Genomic DNA, 19,025 nt, shown 5'->3' with positions numbered 1-19,025 from the left:
TCAGAAAAACAACTCTCTTTGGGGCAAGGGCTCAAACTCATGGGCCTTTTTTTTTTTCTATATAGGAAAGAAATAAAATTTAAATGTTTAATCTACTTTCTACTTTTATTAAAGTTTAAGTAAACTGGGCAACTAAATGTGTATAATGGTAGGTACCATAGATCCATAGATTCTCTTCCATTCTACCTCTAAATCAATTAAATGAAAACACTCCGGAGTTTGAAGCTCAATCTTGTGAACCTAGGAACAAAGAATGTCCAGATATGTTCATTAATTCAGAAATAAAATTTAATGACCCTTAATGTTGTTTTTACTAGTAGAAAGTAGGTTAACAGTCCTTAAATTTAACATATTTCTTTTTCTTTCTTTTTTTTTGAGATGGAGTCTCGCTCTGTCACCCAGGCTGGTGTGCAGTGGCAGGATTTCAGCTCACTGCAACCTCCGTCTCCTGGTTCAAGCAATTCTCATGCCTCAGCCTCCTCAGTAGCTGGGTTTAAAGGCATGCACCATCATGCCTGGCTAATTTTTGTATTTTTAGTAGAGACAGGGTTTTCACCATGTTGGCTGGGCTGGTCTTGAACTCCTGACCTCAAGTGATCCACCTGCCTCAGCCTCCCGAAGTGCTAAGATATCAGGTGTGAGCTACTGTGCTGAGCCTAAATTTAACATATTTTTGAACAATCATAGACATGTCCTATTTTTAGCAGGAGCTCAAAGAAAATGTTTGATAAGGTACAGATTTATTATATTTTAGTCCAACCCCTATATTTAGCAAATACAAAACCATAGTCATGTTTACAGTGTAAAAACTGTAGAATAGCTCTGTATACTAAAATATTATTAATAATGCAGTTTTTGAGAACCAAAATATCAGCTGGCTGACTTTGCTTTTATGATGTATATTGACATCTTTTAGCATGACAATACCACTAAGAGAAGTTCACCATTCTTTCAATATCTTTTGATTTCCAGTATGCATTACTAGTTGGCAAATTTATTTTAATGGCAGTATGGTAAGAATTCAGTCCAAAGAGCAAAGATTCATTTTGATGAACTATTTGATCATAAAACATGCAGTGGCAAATTTTCAATTCATAAACTATTTTTATCACTCAGTGAGGATTACTATTGTAGTTGGCATAATCATGAGAACTTTTTTCTGCTTGATTAAAAACATTTACCATTACTATTAGATTGGCTATGACATGCAAGAGGTCCATAACCCCGCCAAGGATGTGGCATTCATCTCCCCAGCATGCCTTGATTAAGCTTGAACATGAAACACAACACACTTCAGAACATGTGTCTCAACAGAGCTTCCTACACCTTCCCCACTAGCTAATCAGACACGGGTCATCATTGTTTGGCTTGACTTCTCCTTCCAGCAGCAGATTCATCACCGCCTTTGTCAAATAGCTGCATGTTCCTCTTTTTCCCAGGGGAGGAGTGTTGTAAAAGGAAGTCATGTCATCCTACAAAGGAAAACAGTAAGCAAGGCATTCAATCTTCTGTTTGTAAAGAGTTGACAGGTAAAATCCGTGTCAGCTTAGGGGGAAAAATAAATTCACATAAAGATTTCCTTATGGAAAATATGAGATTCCTGAGCTTTTGTTTCATTTTCCTGAGGTGTATATAAAACAAAGACAGATATTTTTAGTATTCTCTCCTTTGTTGATAATTTTTATTTACTTAGAGAACCTCTTTACAGTTGAACATAAAATATTAAACAGAGAACCTGGAAGGGCCTATATTAGGCAGTACACAGCACCAACGTAGCCTGCCACTGCATTCTATTGTCCCCAGAATTTAATTTTATAGCCTTCTGGAGTCTATGCCTCCTCTCTGATAAAACATTTTTATGCTAACCATATAAAGGAAATTTATCTCTTTCTAGATCTCTTTTTTGTCAGAACTTCACAGCTCAACTGACTAGTAATTAACTAAAAAGTAACATTAATTCCTCGAAAAAGGCAGACTGCCCCTCAAGTATCCTATTTTGCACCTGTGATTCTGTTTTATAAAGTAAATGAAAAGAGATTAGGGATATTTTAAAGAATTGAGACAATGAAAAAATTCTCAAAAAAAAAAAAAAAAGCTGTGTACTTACTTGTTTTTCAATTTCCTTTAGCCGACTCTGATCTTTTTGAAATTCATTAAATGCTTCTTTGACCAGTCTGTCTAGATCTACTTTGTCTTGAAATTCTAGCTCGGGGTTTCTTTCCAGTACAATGGATACAACCATAAGTAACTAGAAGAGACAGACATTGAAAGCCAACTATATGAACCATAAGTGACATGTTTTCACCCTTTGATCAGATGGATGGGTGATCCAAAGGATATTCTATATGATGAGGGGCTCAAGGATCACCTATGGAAGGAATCTTCCTAATTTTGCAAGTTATTTGCATAAATTCTGTTTGGAAAGTGCACCTTTTTTTTCATTGTGTGTATCCCTAGAAATGTTTTTTCATCAGTTAAATAAAACCATTAACTTAGAAAAATGACTTTCCTAACCCATCATGTACATAATACATGATACCCTATTCACCCAAAGTGTCTGAACTCTTTCTAGGCCTTTGGGTGTCAATCCTTGTTGGCAAGACACCAAAACACTGTCTGTGGAGAGAGGGGTCAGGGACCAAACCCAGAGAAGCCAGGTAGGTTCAATGGAGACTCTGGACCCAGGTTCAGGATCAAACGACCTGGAGCCCAGGACCCAAATGAGTATAAGTCTGTGATGCCACAGTAGTTTCTCAAGGGATGGCCATGTTTTAAAAAAATATGTTTAACTCTGACCCCTGTGACAAAAGTCCTATTTGGTCTGTATAAACTATCTTAGTTTAACGAATCACCCTATTGCTTGGCCATCTCATACACCTATCCTAAGTGGTAATGTTCATTTTAGATGCTAAATTCCTATAAGCAAAAATAATATCTGCATATGCAATAATTGGTAAAGGCTCTCTGATGATGTTTATGGCTCCTAATTTGTACACTGAACAGGAAACACGCCTCATAGTTCCCAATTTTGGATTCTTATTGACTGTATTTTATCTCGATGCTTCAAAAACAGAACCTGAAAGAACCAAAGGAAACACAGTAAAATCCAGGGGTCACAATGTGGGAAACCTTAGGGCAGGCCTTTAGCCATGAGAATATGAAGTTTTGCTGTAGGTCTAAAGGAAAGTGTCTTCTGCAAAGGGAATGACCTCATTGTGGTCAACAAGAAGGATCTCTATGTCTACTATATGTCCCAGATGCTGGGTACTAGACATGCAAGGCATTCACCTGCCTAATAACCCCGTCTTTTCGCGACCCAGTCTGCCTCATGCTGTGAAAATGATTGGCTGATACTATTCCACATCCTGGGACATCAAAGAGGAGGCTAAATCTACTCAGCTCTGACTGCAGCTCCAGACATCCTAGATTTTAGGAGGTGCCATGTCCAGGTTGGCAGTCACACAGAGCTTCTGTAGCAATAAGACATATTATCTACCCTTGAGAAACACAAAAGTCGGATGGATACATTCCCAGGGAAAGAGACAAAGTGCGGATAAGCTAAATATTAAACTCATCAATTGGTGGCTTCTCTATGTATTTGGGGTGATGTTTAACATGACAAAAGGGCACATGTGTTCTGTTAATTTTACATGTAACTTTATACAGGGCAGTGATACACCATGCAATGACATGTCTTCTCTGCACATAGAGATGTCTAGAAAGATGTCCCTCAAAATATTAACAGCAATGATCTCTTCCTAGTGAGTGTGGGGGAAACATATTCTTTTCTATAATTTTCTAAACTGCTGAAACTTTCTACAATAGTTGTGCTTATTTCTGTGAATAGGAAAAAAAAAGAAAAGAAAGTGAATAGAAAAAGGTCACTTCCTGTACTTTTATGATGTGGCTGATACACTTGATGCTGAGGGGTGATTGTGTGGCTGAAAAGCAGGGGTCGGTTCTCCCTTCCTGGAGGAGCCTGAGGTGTCTGAATTGCTCGTGTGCCTTGCCTTGGGTCAGGGGTGGCCATCTTCTTGAGGACTCGGCTGGGAGAGATCAAGGTTCCGGAAAGAATAGGGTTCTGGGTCTCACAGGAGAGATCGGGGTACTGGAAAGAATAGGATTCTGGGTCTCATAGGCAGTTTCCCTTATACTAGTTTTCATGGAGCAGAGAGAAGGCATTTATTCAGCAATCTTCATTTCTTACTACTCACCTCTACAACGATCTGTCTGTACTGTGGCTGGTCAATATTTCCCAACGTGTCTTCAACAAGGAGAGAGAAATTCATCTCATACATGGTCATATCTGACAGGGTTGGTTGCTGAAAAAAATAACTCCACATTAACATGCTGAACCGTTATGCTCTGGTTCTCATTTAATAGAAGAATTTCATTTTCTAATCATTAATAGTTTTCAGTTTTTATAAAACCTTGGAGAACATTTTCGGCTACACAACTGGATTTTATATATGTCAAACTACTAAAGCCAACCAGCTGACTATTGTGATAAATTAAACCTCCCATTTTTAGTAGTTACCTTCACTATATTAATGTTTTTGAGAAAAAGGACTACGTTAGAAGGCCACTTTAATACACAAAAGGAATAGCCAAACACTGAGACAACAAATAGTGTACATATTGCTTTCAGAATTTACACGAGAAGTTATGCTTGCTGTCAGGCTCCCGCACAGAAGTCACCTGCTATTGAATTTACATCATTTCTGTGGCAGCTCCTTTCTGAGCTGGCAGCATTAAAATGCATACAAACAAGCAAAAACAATATTATGTGCAGAACTGGGAAGGAAACAGGAAAAAAGCGACGCTAAAAGAATTTCCTCTACTCTGCCTTTTATCTTTCATTTAAAACAAGAATACTGTGTAGTTTTCCATTCATTTCTTCACAATCCAAATGAAAGCAGAAAATAAACTAAAATTCAAATCCAAATCTGGGCATGGTGAATATTCCTCAGAGGATGGAAGGGAAGGCTCTGAACATTAGGCTTGTATGGTGGAAGGCAGATGGGGTGACTAGATCATTACCAGAGAGGCAGAAATGATGAGACATACTTGTTTTCACCTCAATGATAGTTTACAGTGAACTCAATCAGGTTCAGAACCATGTCTATCTACTTACCACTCAAAATGGGACCCAATGTCCTCTTTCAATCAAGTGACAGCAAAGTTGTTCAGCCTGGTATAATAATGCCTTAGTCTATATTCAATAGATATTCAATACAACTAACTATTGTATTTCATAGTCAATATAATACAACATATTATTAATGTTTACAGGTAGTACCTAATTTGGGGAAAATAAAGCCCCATTGCTAAACACAGTTATAATTGGCTAGATGTCTAGCAATGGGCTTAATGGGGTTACAGAAGGAAAGAAAGACCCTTTCTTGGTTTCACATTAATTTTTTCTTAATATATCTCATTAAAAAAGTCAACCTAGCTACTGTGCAACTACAGAAGAGATACCAAGCTTGTCTTATTTCCTACTCTTCTGAAAGGACTTAGGGTAAGTAGTGTAGCAGAGAAGTTAAGAGAAAAGGCTCAGCAGCTACACTGCCAGGGGTCACACCCTGGGGCAGCTACTTACTAGATGTGTGACCTTGAGGAAATCATTTATCTGTGTTTGTGTCCTCTTCTGTCAAACTGGAATACTAATAACAAAGCATCTGCCTCAAAAAATTGTCTAATGGATTAAATGAGCACTTACAAAAGTGCTTGGTGCATAAAAATACTTAACATGTATTTATTGTCTTATTGTTATTTTTAGCAAAGAGAGGATATTAGCAAAGCAAGGATACTACATGTTAAGTGGCCCAGACTGCCAGACAATTAAATGAAAATCTGGTAAGTATTAGTGGGGGCTGGGAAAGAAGCTAACAAGTGGTTGTGAGCGTGCACTGCCCAGGTAGGCAGACAGGAGGCCTTGCCAGAGGGTTTGAACTCCAGCAACGAGGCGCTGCTCTCTGCTCTCAAGAGATGGTGCTGCTCCTGAACAGTAATCATAGGGCATCCAGGAGAGGGCTGGGCCCTGCACTGACAGTCAAATGAAACTACTTGCAGTCTGTGAACAGTATAAATACTTTTTAAAAGTTTTTATGCATTTTTTTGAATAAGTAATATATTCACAGCATTCAGACTTTGAAAGGTTTAAAAGGGTTCCAGGGAAGAGCCCACACCATCCTCCCAGTCACACAGTTCCCTTTACCAAAGACTAAGAAAAGAATACTACCAATTTCCTATGGGTCCTTACAGAGACACTCTTAGGTAGATACAAGCAAAATGAGTGTGGGTCTGTGCCTTTGAGAATACTTTATTTGTATAAAGAACTACATCAAAATTTATTTGGTTGAGATTTCAACACTAAAAACAATTACAGTACTCTATTTCCAAAAGGCTAATCCTTCTCTTTTGTGTATAAGTAGAATGACTTAGATGCCAGGATTAAATAATCACATCAAAGAAGCAGGCCAGTGTATATCACATGGGAAACCATCAGAAGGAGAGGGCACTAACTCACTTGGACCACAGGTAAGGTACACCTGGAGTGAAGTAAGTGATTGTCTGTCCAATGACCTAAAAAGTTACTGCATTTTTCACATTCAACACAATTCCTAAGTGGTGATTTCCTCATCCACAGCACTACTAGGCCCCATTGTTTCTTAGGTCTGCTCTGGTTCTGTCTTTCCAATGCATGCTTTACTGTTTGTGAGGCCCCCCAGCACTGACCCACCACCACTTGGGGGTAGTGAAGGGGTACCCACGCTTAAAGTAAAGCCAATATAGGAAACTCTAAGCTGGTAAGTAAACAAAGGAAGGACAGCTTGCTCAACAAGAGGTTTGGCTATGTGATTTTTAAAAAAGGAATATCCTCAAAATATCTAAAATATGACAATACCAACAATTTTTTTTTATTAAATATGACTTCCAGCAATATAGCCATTTGGTAAAGTGAGCCTTTTCTGCCTACAGGGACACTAAATTTGAAAAATAAAAGTAACTCAGATTGGGGAAAAAATTTTTCAATCCAATTGATTGGACGTCTTATTTTCTAGTATTTCATTCCTTCTTTGAAAATACTCTTAGAACGCTGAAAAGGAGAAAAGTTATTTGCAGTGCAAGAGGAAAGGATTCAGTACCCTTTGCGAAGTCTCCTTTCTTTATGTGAACGTGGTGAGGCTTTACCTGAGGCAAATGCTTCCCAGCAACAATGATCCCATTGGGCGTGCGCTCCAGAATCTGCCACACTCGGTCATAGAACCCGGTGGGAGTTCTATTCAAAGACCCATCGATCTGACGCCTGTTCAGCCAACATCTGTAACAAAAGGCAAATGTCTCAGAGTTGAAGAACAAGCTTGTTCTGGTAGACAGCAGGGCTTTCAATATGAACTAATTGTTCTGATAGGGTAAGAAATAAAAGCCAAAGCCCATCAATGATGCATATCTCCGTGTGTTACAGAGGCTAGTAAATATTTCATAATGAAAACAGGGCTGGCAGGACAGGAGGAAGTCTCCAAGATTCTAAAAAGTTTAACAGACAAAATGTTATCCTGTAAGTAAGCTATGAATTGCTTACTACATGCTCAAATGATTTTCAAGTATACAGAGCAGCTCCCTTTAAAAATGCAGCAGCTGTGAATTTCATAATAACTTGATGTTGTTTTCACATACAATAAAATGTAAGCTCCATGAAGGCATGGAAATCATATGATTTGATCACTCCTATACACCTCTCCCAGAAAGGTGCTTAGTAAACACTTAAAAAGTGAATGAATAAATGATGTTCGAAAAAGCATTTTATATAGAATAAAATTACCTTATTTTAAACCTTATAGAAGTTTGCTATTTAGACATAGCTAAAGTTCTCTTGCTGAAAAAAGATATAAAATCTTACATTATAATAACAGAATGTAGTGATATACCAAAATTTTAGATCTTTTATTTTCATGGATTAAGCATTTAAGTATTAAATCTTAAAGATACAATACATCATTCACAAACTGCTAAAAATATTCTTGCAAAAGTTGAAGAAAGGACAGATACATTTATTTATTTATTTATTTATTTATTTGACAGGGTCTTGCTGTGTCACCCAGGCTGGAGTGCAATGGCTCGATCATAGCTCACTGCAACCTCTAACTCCTGGGCTCAAGCGATCCTCCCACATCAGCCTTTCCAGTGGCTAAGATTACAGACATGCACTACCATGTCTGGTTAATTTTTAAATTTTTTGTTGAGATGGGGTCTGGCTATGTTGTCCAGGCTGGTCTTGAGCTCCTGGCCTCAAGTAATCCTCCTGCCTTGGCCTCCCAAAGTGCTGGGATTATAGGCATGAACCACGGCACACAGCCCAGATACACGTTTTTTACACTTAGTATTTTAAAAGACAGCAGAGTGAAATGTATACTCAATTACAAGGGAAATATGTCATGACCAACACTATTTCTAGGTATGACAATAGCTATGCAGGATACAGTAAACAGAAAAAGACATGTTTGCGCTGGAGAAAGAGGACCAATGAAAATTTATCACTACATAGGTAAGAGGGGCATCTATTTTTGGATACATAAAATTTCTTTTAATAGGCACAGGCTTGCATTGCTGGGTTTAGTGTTTCACCAAAGTGACAAAGCTCAAACGTCTAAGGGTTCCTTGGTGATGTTTTACTTTAGATAACTGGATACCCCACTGCCTGCATTTTATTTTCCCCTCATTCCCTTTGTTTGTCAATTAAAAAATATGTTTTTGGAGTTATATGAAGTTATGATTAATACTTTAAAAAGGAGATACTTCGTAGGACAACAGAAAAAGTAGAAACATGAGAATACTCATAATGGAGGTAGAAAATTATTTTGAAAGATCCTTTATTTTTTGTCTTTTCATTTTGAAAAATTTCAGACTTACAGAAAAGTCATGAATATAAACCATAAAGTTCCTGTATACTCTTTACTTAACTTCTCTTTTCCTTTTTTTTTTTTTTTTTTGAGACAGGGTCTGACTCTATCACTGAGGCTGGAGTGCGGTGGTGCAATCTCGACTCTGCAGCCTCAACTTACTGGGTTCAGGTGATCCTCCCACGTCGGCCTCCTGAGTAGCTGGAACTACAGGCATGTGCCGCCACATCCAGCTAATTTTTGTGTTTTTTGTAGAGATGGGGTCTTGCCATGTTGCCCAGCCTGGTCTCAAACTCCTGGGCTCAAGCAATCTGCCTGCTTCAGCCTCCCAAATTGTTGGGATCACAGGTGTGAGCCATCGTGCCTGGCCTTCCTCTACTCTTGTTATCTTACATAACTATAGTATAAAACCAGGAAGTAAACAATGATACAATACTATTAATTAATCTATGGATCTAATTCAAATTTTGTCAATTTTACCACTAATATTCTTGTTTTGATCCAGAATCCAATCCAGAATTGGTGTTTAGTTTCCGTGTCTCCTGAGGCTCCTCTAGCAGTTTCTTGGTTGTGCTTTATCTTTCATAACCTTCACACTTTAGAAATGTCAGTTATTTTGTAAGATGTACCTCAATTTAGGTTGGTCTGATGTTTCCTGATGAATAGACTGAGATTATGCATTTTTGGCAAGAGTATCTAGAAGTGATGTTGTGCACTTTTCTTATTTATTTACTTATTTTTATAGAGATGGGGTCTCAGAATGTTGCCCAGGCTAGTCTCAAACTCGTGGGCTCAAAGGACGCTCCTGCTCCAGCCTCCCAAAGTGCTAGGATCACAAGCTTGAGCCACCATGCCCGGCCCATCATGCCCTTTTCAATGCATCATATCAGGGGATATATGATTTTGATGTGTCTTATTACGGGCGATGTTCACCTTAATCTTTTGGTTAAGGTAGAGTCAGCTGGGTTTCTCCACTGTAAAATCACTATTTTTTCCTTTACAATTTAAGCATCTTGAATGGAAACACATTGGAATGATGAAACTCTCCATTTTTCATCATACTTCCATGCAATGATGGTTTTTGCCGGCAACAATGATAACTATTGTATTTGTCTATTTTTGTCATCCTATCTACACTTATAATTGGAATTCTATTATAAGAAAGGTCTCTTCACTCCCATTTGTCTATTTATATTAGCATAGACTCATGGGTATGTAAGAATGTTTCTTCCCATTTTCCTTTGGGATTTTGGTTGTCTGTCCCTCAATTTTTAAGAATTCTTGGTTATAAGCTCTTTGTGGCATATGTTTTGTTCCAGTTTCTCAGTTATCTTTTGACATTGGTTGTCTACTTTTTGCCATACAAAGTGTTGTTTTTAATTTTCATATAGTCTTATTAACTTTTTCTTTTGTTGTCCTTGGGTTGAGTCATTATTAGAAGGTCTTTCCCATACTAAGAGTAAAAAGGAATTTAACCATGTCTTCTTGTTTTCTATTATTTCATTTTTACATTTAGATTTCTAATCTATTTGGAGTGTATTCTTATGTGTGGTATAAACTACAGGTGTGATTATATCTTTTTGCAAATGGCTATCCAGTTGTCTCATCACTATTTAAAAAGTCCATCCTTGGCCTTTGTCACACATTAAATTTCCATATATACTTGGGGGTCTATTTCTGGACTTTCTATACTGTTCAACTCTTCTATTTGTCTGTTGTGCACCAATATCACACTGTTTTAATTACAGAGGCTTTATAGTATGTTTTAATGTCTAGCAGGGCAAGTCCTTCTTTTATGTTTTTCTGATTATTCTTATGTTTGTTTTTCCATATGAAGTTTTTATTAACTTGTCTTAACCTCATAAAAACAGCTAGTTGAAATGTTATTGGAATTGAATTATATTTACAACTGACATCTTTATAACATGAATGTTCCTATTTAAGAACGAGGATGCCTTTCCATTTATTCAAATTTACTTTTGTGGAAGACAGCTTTTGTAAAAGGCCTAGGCAGATTTTTCTAGGCATATAACTATACCACTTTGGTAAATGCCAGGCACAAATGTACTCAATAAATACTTTCCTAAATACTTACATTAAAGCTATTTCTGTAATAAAAAAGTTCTTCAAGTCAACACAATCCACAAGTATTTGTTTTGTTCTTAGTGTAAGCTTAGCACAAGTCTAGGAAAGGGTTTAGCATTGAAGTCTATTTAGGGAGACAAAGTCACAGGCAACATATTTAAATAATGTTACCAAACCCAATCCTATCTGCCAAAATGCTGGGAGGAGATGGTGAGTGCCACAAAGGTTCAGAAAGGAAACTGACTTCAGAAAGTGGTATGAGGTGTTATATTTTGCACAGAATAATAAAAATGAAGAAATGCTTATAAACTATACTGGAAAAAAAGCATAAAATTCAAATCAATGCAAAATAATAATTGAAGACAGACATTTTGATTGGTCTTTCTGTTTACACTTTCCATCTAGTGGGGTGGCCTCTGACACTCTGTTGAACTTTACTTATTAATATCTTATCAATTTCATAGATATATCAAGCTAAAAATTATGATGTTATTGTAAATCCAGAGTATCATGTAGGTAACAAGGGGCCCTTATTACCTTCCATTCTGTTGAGGCTGCAGAATATCCAGCAGAAGCTGTTTAACTTCACTAGGTGACAGCTGATACAAGTCCAAGGCTGGCTTGTCTCCGCCACGGATCTGAAGTTCATACTCCATGGCATGGATGATCCACCTGAAACAAAACAGGGGAAGCATGAATCAATAACTCTTGAAATAAAATCACCTTCTGCTTCTCTCAGTAATGCCCTTAATAGCACTGACCCATTCAAAGGAGAATGAAGAAGAGGCCATTTGAGTTTCCTGAACCGTTGATACAATTACTTCCATCAAGATTATGTGACATGATCAGACTCTTAAAAATGAGGCCTGCCCTTGCACAGGTGGTGAGGTTGTACAACATTAAAATAGGTAAGTACTTAGGTTCTTAGCAAGTGAGATTTTACCCATCCATTGTGGTATTATTCTGTACATAAACAGCTGCCACACTGTATTTTCTTAACACTAGATACATGCCAAAAAAAAAGGAAAGAGAGCTAGAGAGAAACAATGCATTTCAAGAAATAGGCTGAGATATGCTATTATGTAAATGTTCCTTTCTCTGAAATCTCAAGCTTTTTGTTTTAAACCAATTTCCTTTACTTTGTAGTCATTCCTTTGGGGTGAGAGGAGACAGACAAGTACCTGTCTTTGAAATATAAGGACACAATTAGTTATAACTTAGTTATAGTTGTATATTAAAGATGTACTTTAACCAATAGGTTGCAGAAGAGCCAAAATATTTAATTATTTTATGTGTAAATAATTTTTTGAGGAGGTTTTAAAAAGCATTTTTGTAGATTCATCTCATTTCTTCCATTTACTATATTCTGAGGACAGAACTCAGATAAACTAGTTATGAAAACCAAAGAAAACTCTGGAAATAATACTGTGCCTTAGGGAATGAGAAATTTACACACCATTAGGAAAAGCCAGGGAATTAGTTCACACAGCAGATTTCTATGCTTCATCCTTAAATCCTTCAGTGAACACTGCACAAAGAGAGGCAGTGCAACTGAGCATCTGGAAAGAATGCATCTTTATTCACCCATGCTGCCTTTCTCCCCCATGCCTTCTCTTTCTCTTCATACACTTCCTTGAAAGGCAACCTACAAGGATATTGCAGGTACAGAGATGAAAATGTTAGGGTAGATGTATTCAAAAGATTGAAGTCCTTCTTTCTGCCAATGCTGGTTTGCAAAACAACAGTGATGCATCCTCATGGGATGACTAATGTCTCTCAATGTAGAGAACCGTAAGAAAAAATGCTAAGCCTTACCGGGTGATCCGAGAGGGTGTCAACCAGGCCTGATGGGCCAGGCCATAAGCCACAGGGTAACATGTATCAAGCTCTATGACAGTTCTAACCTCCACTGCCCTGAGCTCAGACAACTCTCAGCTCTTCCTACCTTCTCCCCCATTGTTTGTTGTTGCCATTTCTGGAAGTTGGGAGTTTAGTCTAGGGTAACACTGAGACGGATTATAAGGGCATGAGAGATACACAAGGATGAAACATACTAATTTTTAGAAATCAATACTATTATTGTTGATACTATGGAATGAATATTTAATAGCTGCTCATTGGTAAGAGCAATAAAGATGAAGTATTTACAAACAACAAATGCCTGAAAGCTTCCTGTTATATACAACAACAGAACATGTAACAGAATTAAGATTTACCATTTATATTTCTCTTGTCAGTCGAAAAGAAAAACTGGACTACACCTATGTTACTGGCAAAGACTAGGCTTTCTTTACATCGTCCTCATTCTTATTGACTGTATTTAGCAAAAATGTTACACAAGCATAAAAGTAACAAGAACATAGTTCTTTTGGATGCTTTGACGTTAAAGCTGCTTATGAAATTAGCTATTACAGCAACATTTTAGTTACAATAAACTACTCAGTGGGCCTCTTCTTTAAAACGAAAAGTTATATTTTTATTTTATAGACCAGGCATAGAATTGTCTTCTACTTATTTTATTTATTTATTTTATTCATTTCTTTACTTAGATTTAAAACTTACATTTGAGGCAGCTTAGGATAACAGAAGGAATACCGAATTAAACATCGAAAGACCTGCCTGTTGGTCTCCTCAATAAGTCAATGGAATGAAAAGGAAAGTGGGATTTCCTGTTATAGATGAAGTGATTTAAGAGACATAACCACTAATACCATGAGTCTTGTTTTATGTCATGATTCAAAAACAGACCAACTGTAAAAAGTCATTTCGGGGATAACCCAGAGAAATTTAAGTAAGAATTGAGTATCTGGTGATATTTAAAAAATTACTGCTAATTTTGGTGGGTATGATAATGGTATTGGGATTATTGAGATAATGTCCTTTTTTAGAGCTATATACTCACTAAAATACTCACAGGTAAAAGTTAAATGTCTGGGATTTGCTTCATAATATACTATAGCAAAATAAAAGATAAAGCAAATATAGCAAATACAAATAGCTAAGCACTGCTTATACCCACTAAATAATGAGTACATGGGAATGTACCAAATAAGTCTATAATTATACACTTAAAATTCTTCATAATGAAAAGCAAAGACAGACTTAAAAACCAATTCTGTCACTTACCAACTGTGCCCCACTGGCAGATTATTTTTCAAATGGGAATACTACTATTGCTCATTGAACTTACTTCATGAAATTATTTTGAGGAACAAATAATGTCTATAAAAAGGCTCTGAAATGTTAAAGACTCATAAAAATGTTAGTAAATTATTGTTATGTGATTTCTTAAACTCAGTTTAGAGGAAGGTAACGCAAATTTTTAATTCAAGTCTTGGAGTTACTTAAGCAAGTGTCACAGTCAATTAACTTCAGGAGGTATCTTCTAAAATAAATAACATTTTTATTTTTAAAAGGCTTACTTTTTAAACTCTGCCACTAACTTGAGTTATTAAAACTAAACATAGTTTATCACATTTATCTTTTAAAATCCTTAGTATCACGCATAAAGATAGCTGGAGACCTTAATGTTTTCCCTTAGACTTCCATTTACAAAATCTCAGCAGTTTTATGGGCAAATTATTGACAACACTGTTCTCAAAAATCATCAAAGAAAGAAGGTTTTTCACTCATTCAAGCACAAATAAATACAATCTGTCATATTATTAAAATACATTTATTGGCTGGGTACAGTGGCTCGTGCCGGTAATCCCAGCACTCTGGGAGGCTGAGGCGGCGGATCATGAGGTCAGGAGATTGAGACCATCCTGGCTAACACAGTGAAACCCTGTCTCCACTAAAAATACAAAAAATCAGCCAGGTGTGGTGGCAGGCGCCTGTAGTCCCAGCTACTCAGGAGGCTGAGGCAGGAGAATGGTGTGAACCCAGGAGGCGGAGCTTGCAGTGAGCCGAGATCACGCCACTGCACTCCAGCCTGGGCAACAGAGTGAGACTCTGTCTCAAAAAAAAAAAAAAGAAAAAGAAAAAAAACCACATTTATTCATTAAAATTGTTGGTCAAACTAATCTTTTTATACCTTGGAATTCTTCAAACAAAAACAGCAAAACAGCCTTAGACATAAACTATAAAACTATTAATAGCAGTCAGAAATCTACAGAAAGTAAATTACCAAGGAGTAACACAGTTAAGAATATCAAAGACATTTTATCCATTTGTAGGACTACTAATAAAGAAGGACATAGGAAAATCAGGCTAATTATCCCTCATTCCCAATGACAAGGCCATAAAATCTGATTTGATAATTTTAGTACAAAAGCATTTTTTTTTTTTCTTTTTGAGGAGGAGTCTTGCCCTGTCACCCAGGCTGGAGTGCAATGGCGTGATCTTGGCTCACCGCAACCTCTGGCTCCCAGGTTAAAGTGATTCTCCTGCCTAAGTCTCCTGAGTAGCTGGGATTACAGGCGTGCGCCACCACACCCAGCTAATTTTTGTATTTTTAGTATAGACGAAGTTTCACCATGTTGGACAGGCTGGTCTTGAACTCCTAACCTCGTGATCCACCCACCTCGGCCTCCGAGGTGCTGGGATTACAGGCGTAAGCCACTGTGCCTCGCCAGTACAAAAGCATTTAAATACAAAATAGGGAAAGGAAAAGATGGATGGATGGAAGGAAGGAAGGAAGAAGGAGGAAGGAAGGAAGGAAGGAAGGAACAAAGGGCAAAAGAAAGAAAATGTGGAAGGTCAAAATAATGAAGGTTATGGATGGCCCAGAGTCTTATACATTCAGTCTGTGTAAGAGCCAGAGATGCTCTACTCGCCAACAAGCAAATGAGAAAGTGGTAGATACACACGACTGACCAAATCAACCTTCATATATAACCAGGTTTGACTTGAGGACAATGAATTCTTTGGGACTGCTGGAAAAGCGCAAAAGGGAATGTTAGTATTCTTCAGACAGTTCTGGGAATAAGCTTATCCTTTTAAAAACACTCTTTTTTTTTTTTTTTTTTTTTTTTTTTTGAGACGGAGTCTTGCTCTGTCACCCAGGCTGGAGCGCTGGAGTATAGTGGCACGATCTCGGCTCACTGCAAGCTCTGCCTCCCGGGCTCACGCCATTCTCCTGCCTCAGCTTCCTGAGTAGCTGGGACTACAGGCGCCCGCTACTACACCCAGCTAATTTTTTGTATTTTTTTAGTAGAGACGGGGTTTCACTGTGTTAGCCAGGATGGGCTTGATTTCCTGACCTCGTGATCCGCCTACCTTGGCCTCCCAGAGTGCTGGGATTACAGGGGTGGGCCACCGCGCCCGGCCTAAAAACACTCTTGTTTGGAGGCTAGTAAGGATACAGTGTGTGTATTGGCATGTTTCTTTCCGATATACCACAATTAAGGAGTACAATATGAAATAAAGTACATGGAAATCTGACAGCAGTGGTAAACCAGAACACCTGAAATTTTATTTTATTTTTTTTTGAGACATGGTTTTACTTGTCGCCCAGGGTGGAGTGCAGCTGTGTGATCTTGGCTTACTGCAATGTCCACCTCAAGCAATCCTCCCATCTCACCCTCCCGAGTAACTGGGACTACAGGCAGGCACTGCTACACCCAGCTAATTTTTAATTTTTTTGTAGAGAAGGGGTTTTGCCATGTTCCAACGGGTCTCAAACTCCTGGGCTCAAGTGATTCATCCACCTTGGCCCCTCAAAGTGCTGGGATTACAAGTATAAGACACTGCACCTGACCAGCTGAATTTTCTGGAAAAAAAAAAAAGGCATACAGAATAGAACTGATCCTTGGAAAAAATAATTTTTTTAAAAATAATCATTTTAAGATTTCAAGATAATACAAGGATCTGCTAAGTTTGCTGTTAAACAAATGATTGGAGGTGGAGCCAAGATGGCCGAATAGGAACAGCTCCAGTCTACAGTTCCCAGCGTGAGCGATGCAGAAGACGGGGGATTTCTGCATTTCCATCTGAGGTACCGGGTTCATCTCCCTAGGGAGTGCCAGACAGTGGGTGCAGGACAGTGGGTGAAGCGCACCGTGCGCGAGCCGAAGCAGGGCGAGGCATTGCCTCACTCGAGAAGCACAAGGGGTCAGGGAGTTCCCTTTCCTAGTCAAAGAAAGGGGTGACAGACAGCACCTGGAAAATCGGGTCACTCCCACCCTAATACTGCGCTTTTCCAACGTGCTTAAAAAACGGCACACCAGGAAATTATATCCCACACCTGGCTCGGAGGGTCCTATGCCCACGGAGTCTCGCTGATTGCTAGCACAGCAGTCTGAGATCAAACTGCAAGGTGGCAGCGAGGGTGGGAGAGGGGTGCCTGCCATTGCCAAGGCTTGATTAGGTAAACAAAGCAGCCAGGAAGCTCCAACTGGGTGGAGCCCACCACAGCTCAAGGAGGCCTGCCTGCCTCTGTAGGCTCCACCTCTGGGGGCAGGGCACAGACAAACAAAAAGACGGCAGTAACCTCTGAAGACTTAAATGTCCCTGTCTGACAGCTTTGAAGAGAGCAGTGGTTCTCCCAGCACACAGCTGGAGATCTGAGAACAGGCAGACTGCCTCCTCAAGTAGGTCCTTGACCCCCGAGCAGCCTAACTGGGAGGCACCCCCCAGTAGGGGCAGAATGACACCTTACACGGCCGGGTACTCCTCTGAGACAAAACTTCCAGAGGAATGATCAGGCAGCAGCATTTGCGGTTCACCAAGATCCGCTGTTCTACAGCCACTGCTGCTGATACCCAGGCAAACAGGGTCTGGAGTGGACCTCTAGCAAACTCCAACAGACCTGCAGCTGAGGGTCCTGTCTGTTAGAAGGAAAACTAACAAACAGAAAGGACATCCACACCAAAAACCCTTCTGTACATCACCATCATCAAAGATCAAAAGTAGATAAAACCACAAAGATGGGGAAAAAAATGGAGCAGAAAAACTGGAAACTCTAAAAAGCAGAGCACCTCTCCTCCTCCAAAGGAATGCAGCTCCTCACCAGCAACGGAACAAAGCTGGACAGAGAATGACTTTGATGAGCTGAGAGAAGAAGGCTTCAGACGATCAAACTACTCCGAGCTACAGGAGGAAATTCAAACCAATGGCAAAGAAGTTAAAAACTGTGAAAAAAGATTAGACGAATGGATAACTAGAATAACCAACGCAGAGAAGTCCTTAAAGGAGCTGATGGAGCTGAAAGCCAAGGCTCGAGAACTATGTGAAGAATGCAGAAGCCTCAGGAGCCGATGCGATCAAGTGCAAGAAAGGGTATCAGTGATGGAAGACGAAATGAATGAAATGAAGCGAGAAGAGAAGTTTAGAGAAAATAGAATAAAAAGAAACAAAGAAAGCCTCCAAGAAATATGGGACTATGTGAAAAGAGCAAATCTACGTCTGATTGGTGTACCTGAAAGTGACGGGGAGAATGGAACCAAGTTGGAAAACACTCTGAGGGATATTATCCAGGACAATACTTCCCCAATCTAGCAACGCAGACGAACATTCAGATCCAGGAAATACAGAGAACGCCACAAAGATACTCCTTGAGAAGAGCAACTCCAAGACACATAATTGTCAGATTCACCAAAGTTGAAATGAAAGAAAAAATGTTAAGGGCAGCCAGAGAGAAAGGTCGGGTAACCCACAAAGGGAAGGCCATCAGACTAACAGCGGATCTCTAAGCAGAATACAAGCCAAAAGAGAGTGGGGGCCAATATTGAACATTCTTAAAGAAAAGAATTTTCAACCCAGAATTTCATATCCAGCCAAACTAAGCTTCATAAGTGAAGGAGAGATAAAATACTTTACAGACAAGCAAATGCTGAGAGATTTTGTCACCACCAGGCCTGCCCTAAAAGAGCTCCTGAAGGAAGCACTAAACATGGAATGGAACAACTGGTACCAGACACTGCAAAAACATGCCAAAATGTAAAGACCATCAAGGCTAGGAAGAAACTGCATCAACTAACGAGCAAAATAACCAGCTAACATCATAATGATGGAACCAAATACACAAATAACAATAATAACTTTAAATGTAAATGGGCTAAATGCTCCAATTAAAAGACACAGACTGGCAAA

General features: G+C 38.7%; 1 protein-coding gene across 4 annotated transcripts in view; it reads right to left on the bottom strand.

Annotated features, from left to right (window-relative positions):
• Positions 1-270: 270 nt before the first annotated feature.
• PHKB (phosphorylase kinase regulatory subunit beta) overlaps positions 271-19,025 on the bottom strand; it is a 240,443-nt gene continuing 221,688 nt past the window's right edge. For all 4 annotated transcript variants that reach the window (XM_008973202.5, XM_003819794.6, XM_008973201.6 and 1 more), the window contains 5 exons: positions 11,529-11,663; positions 7,198-7,327; positions 4,215-4,322; positions 2,108-2,248; positions 271-1,472 (listed from right to left, as the gene is read on the bottom strand). In XM_008973202.5, the coding sequence (XP_008971450.3) occupies positions 1,335-1,472; positions 2,108-2,248; positions 4,215-4,322; positions 7,198-7,327; positions 11,529-11,663 (652 nt within the window). In that variant the 3' untranslated portion in view covers positions 271-1,334. The remainder of the gene's footprint in view (positions 1,473-2,107; positions 2,249-4,214; positions 4,323-7,197; positions 7,328-11,528; positions 11,664-19,025) is intronic.

The sequence above is a fragment of the Pan paniscus genome, chromosome 18, assembly GCF_029289425.2.
Source record: "Pan paniscus chromosome 18, NHGRI_mPanPan1-v2.0_pri, whole genome shotgun sequence".
Lineage (NCBI taxonomy): Eukaryota > Metazoa > Chordata > Mammalia > Primates > Hominidae > Pan > Pan paniscus.
The sequence above is the reverse complement of the archived record's forward strand: the minus strand, read 5'-3'. Positions and strand labels throughout refer to the sequence as shown.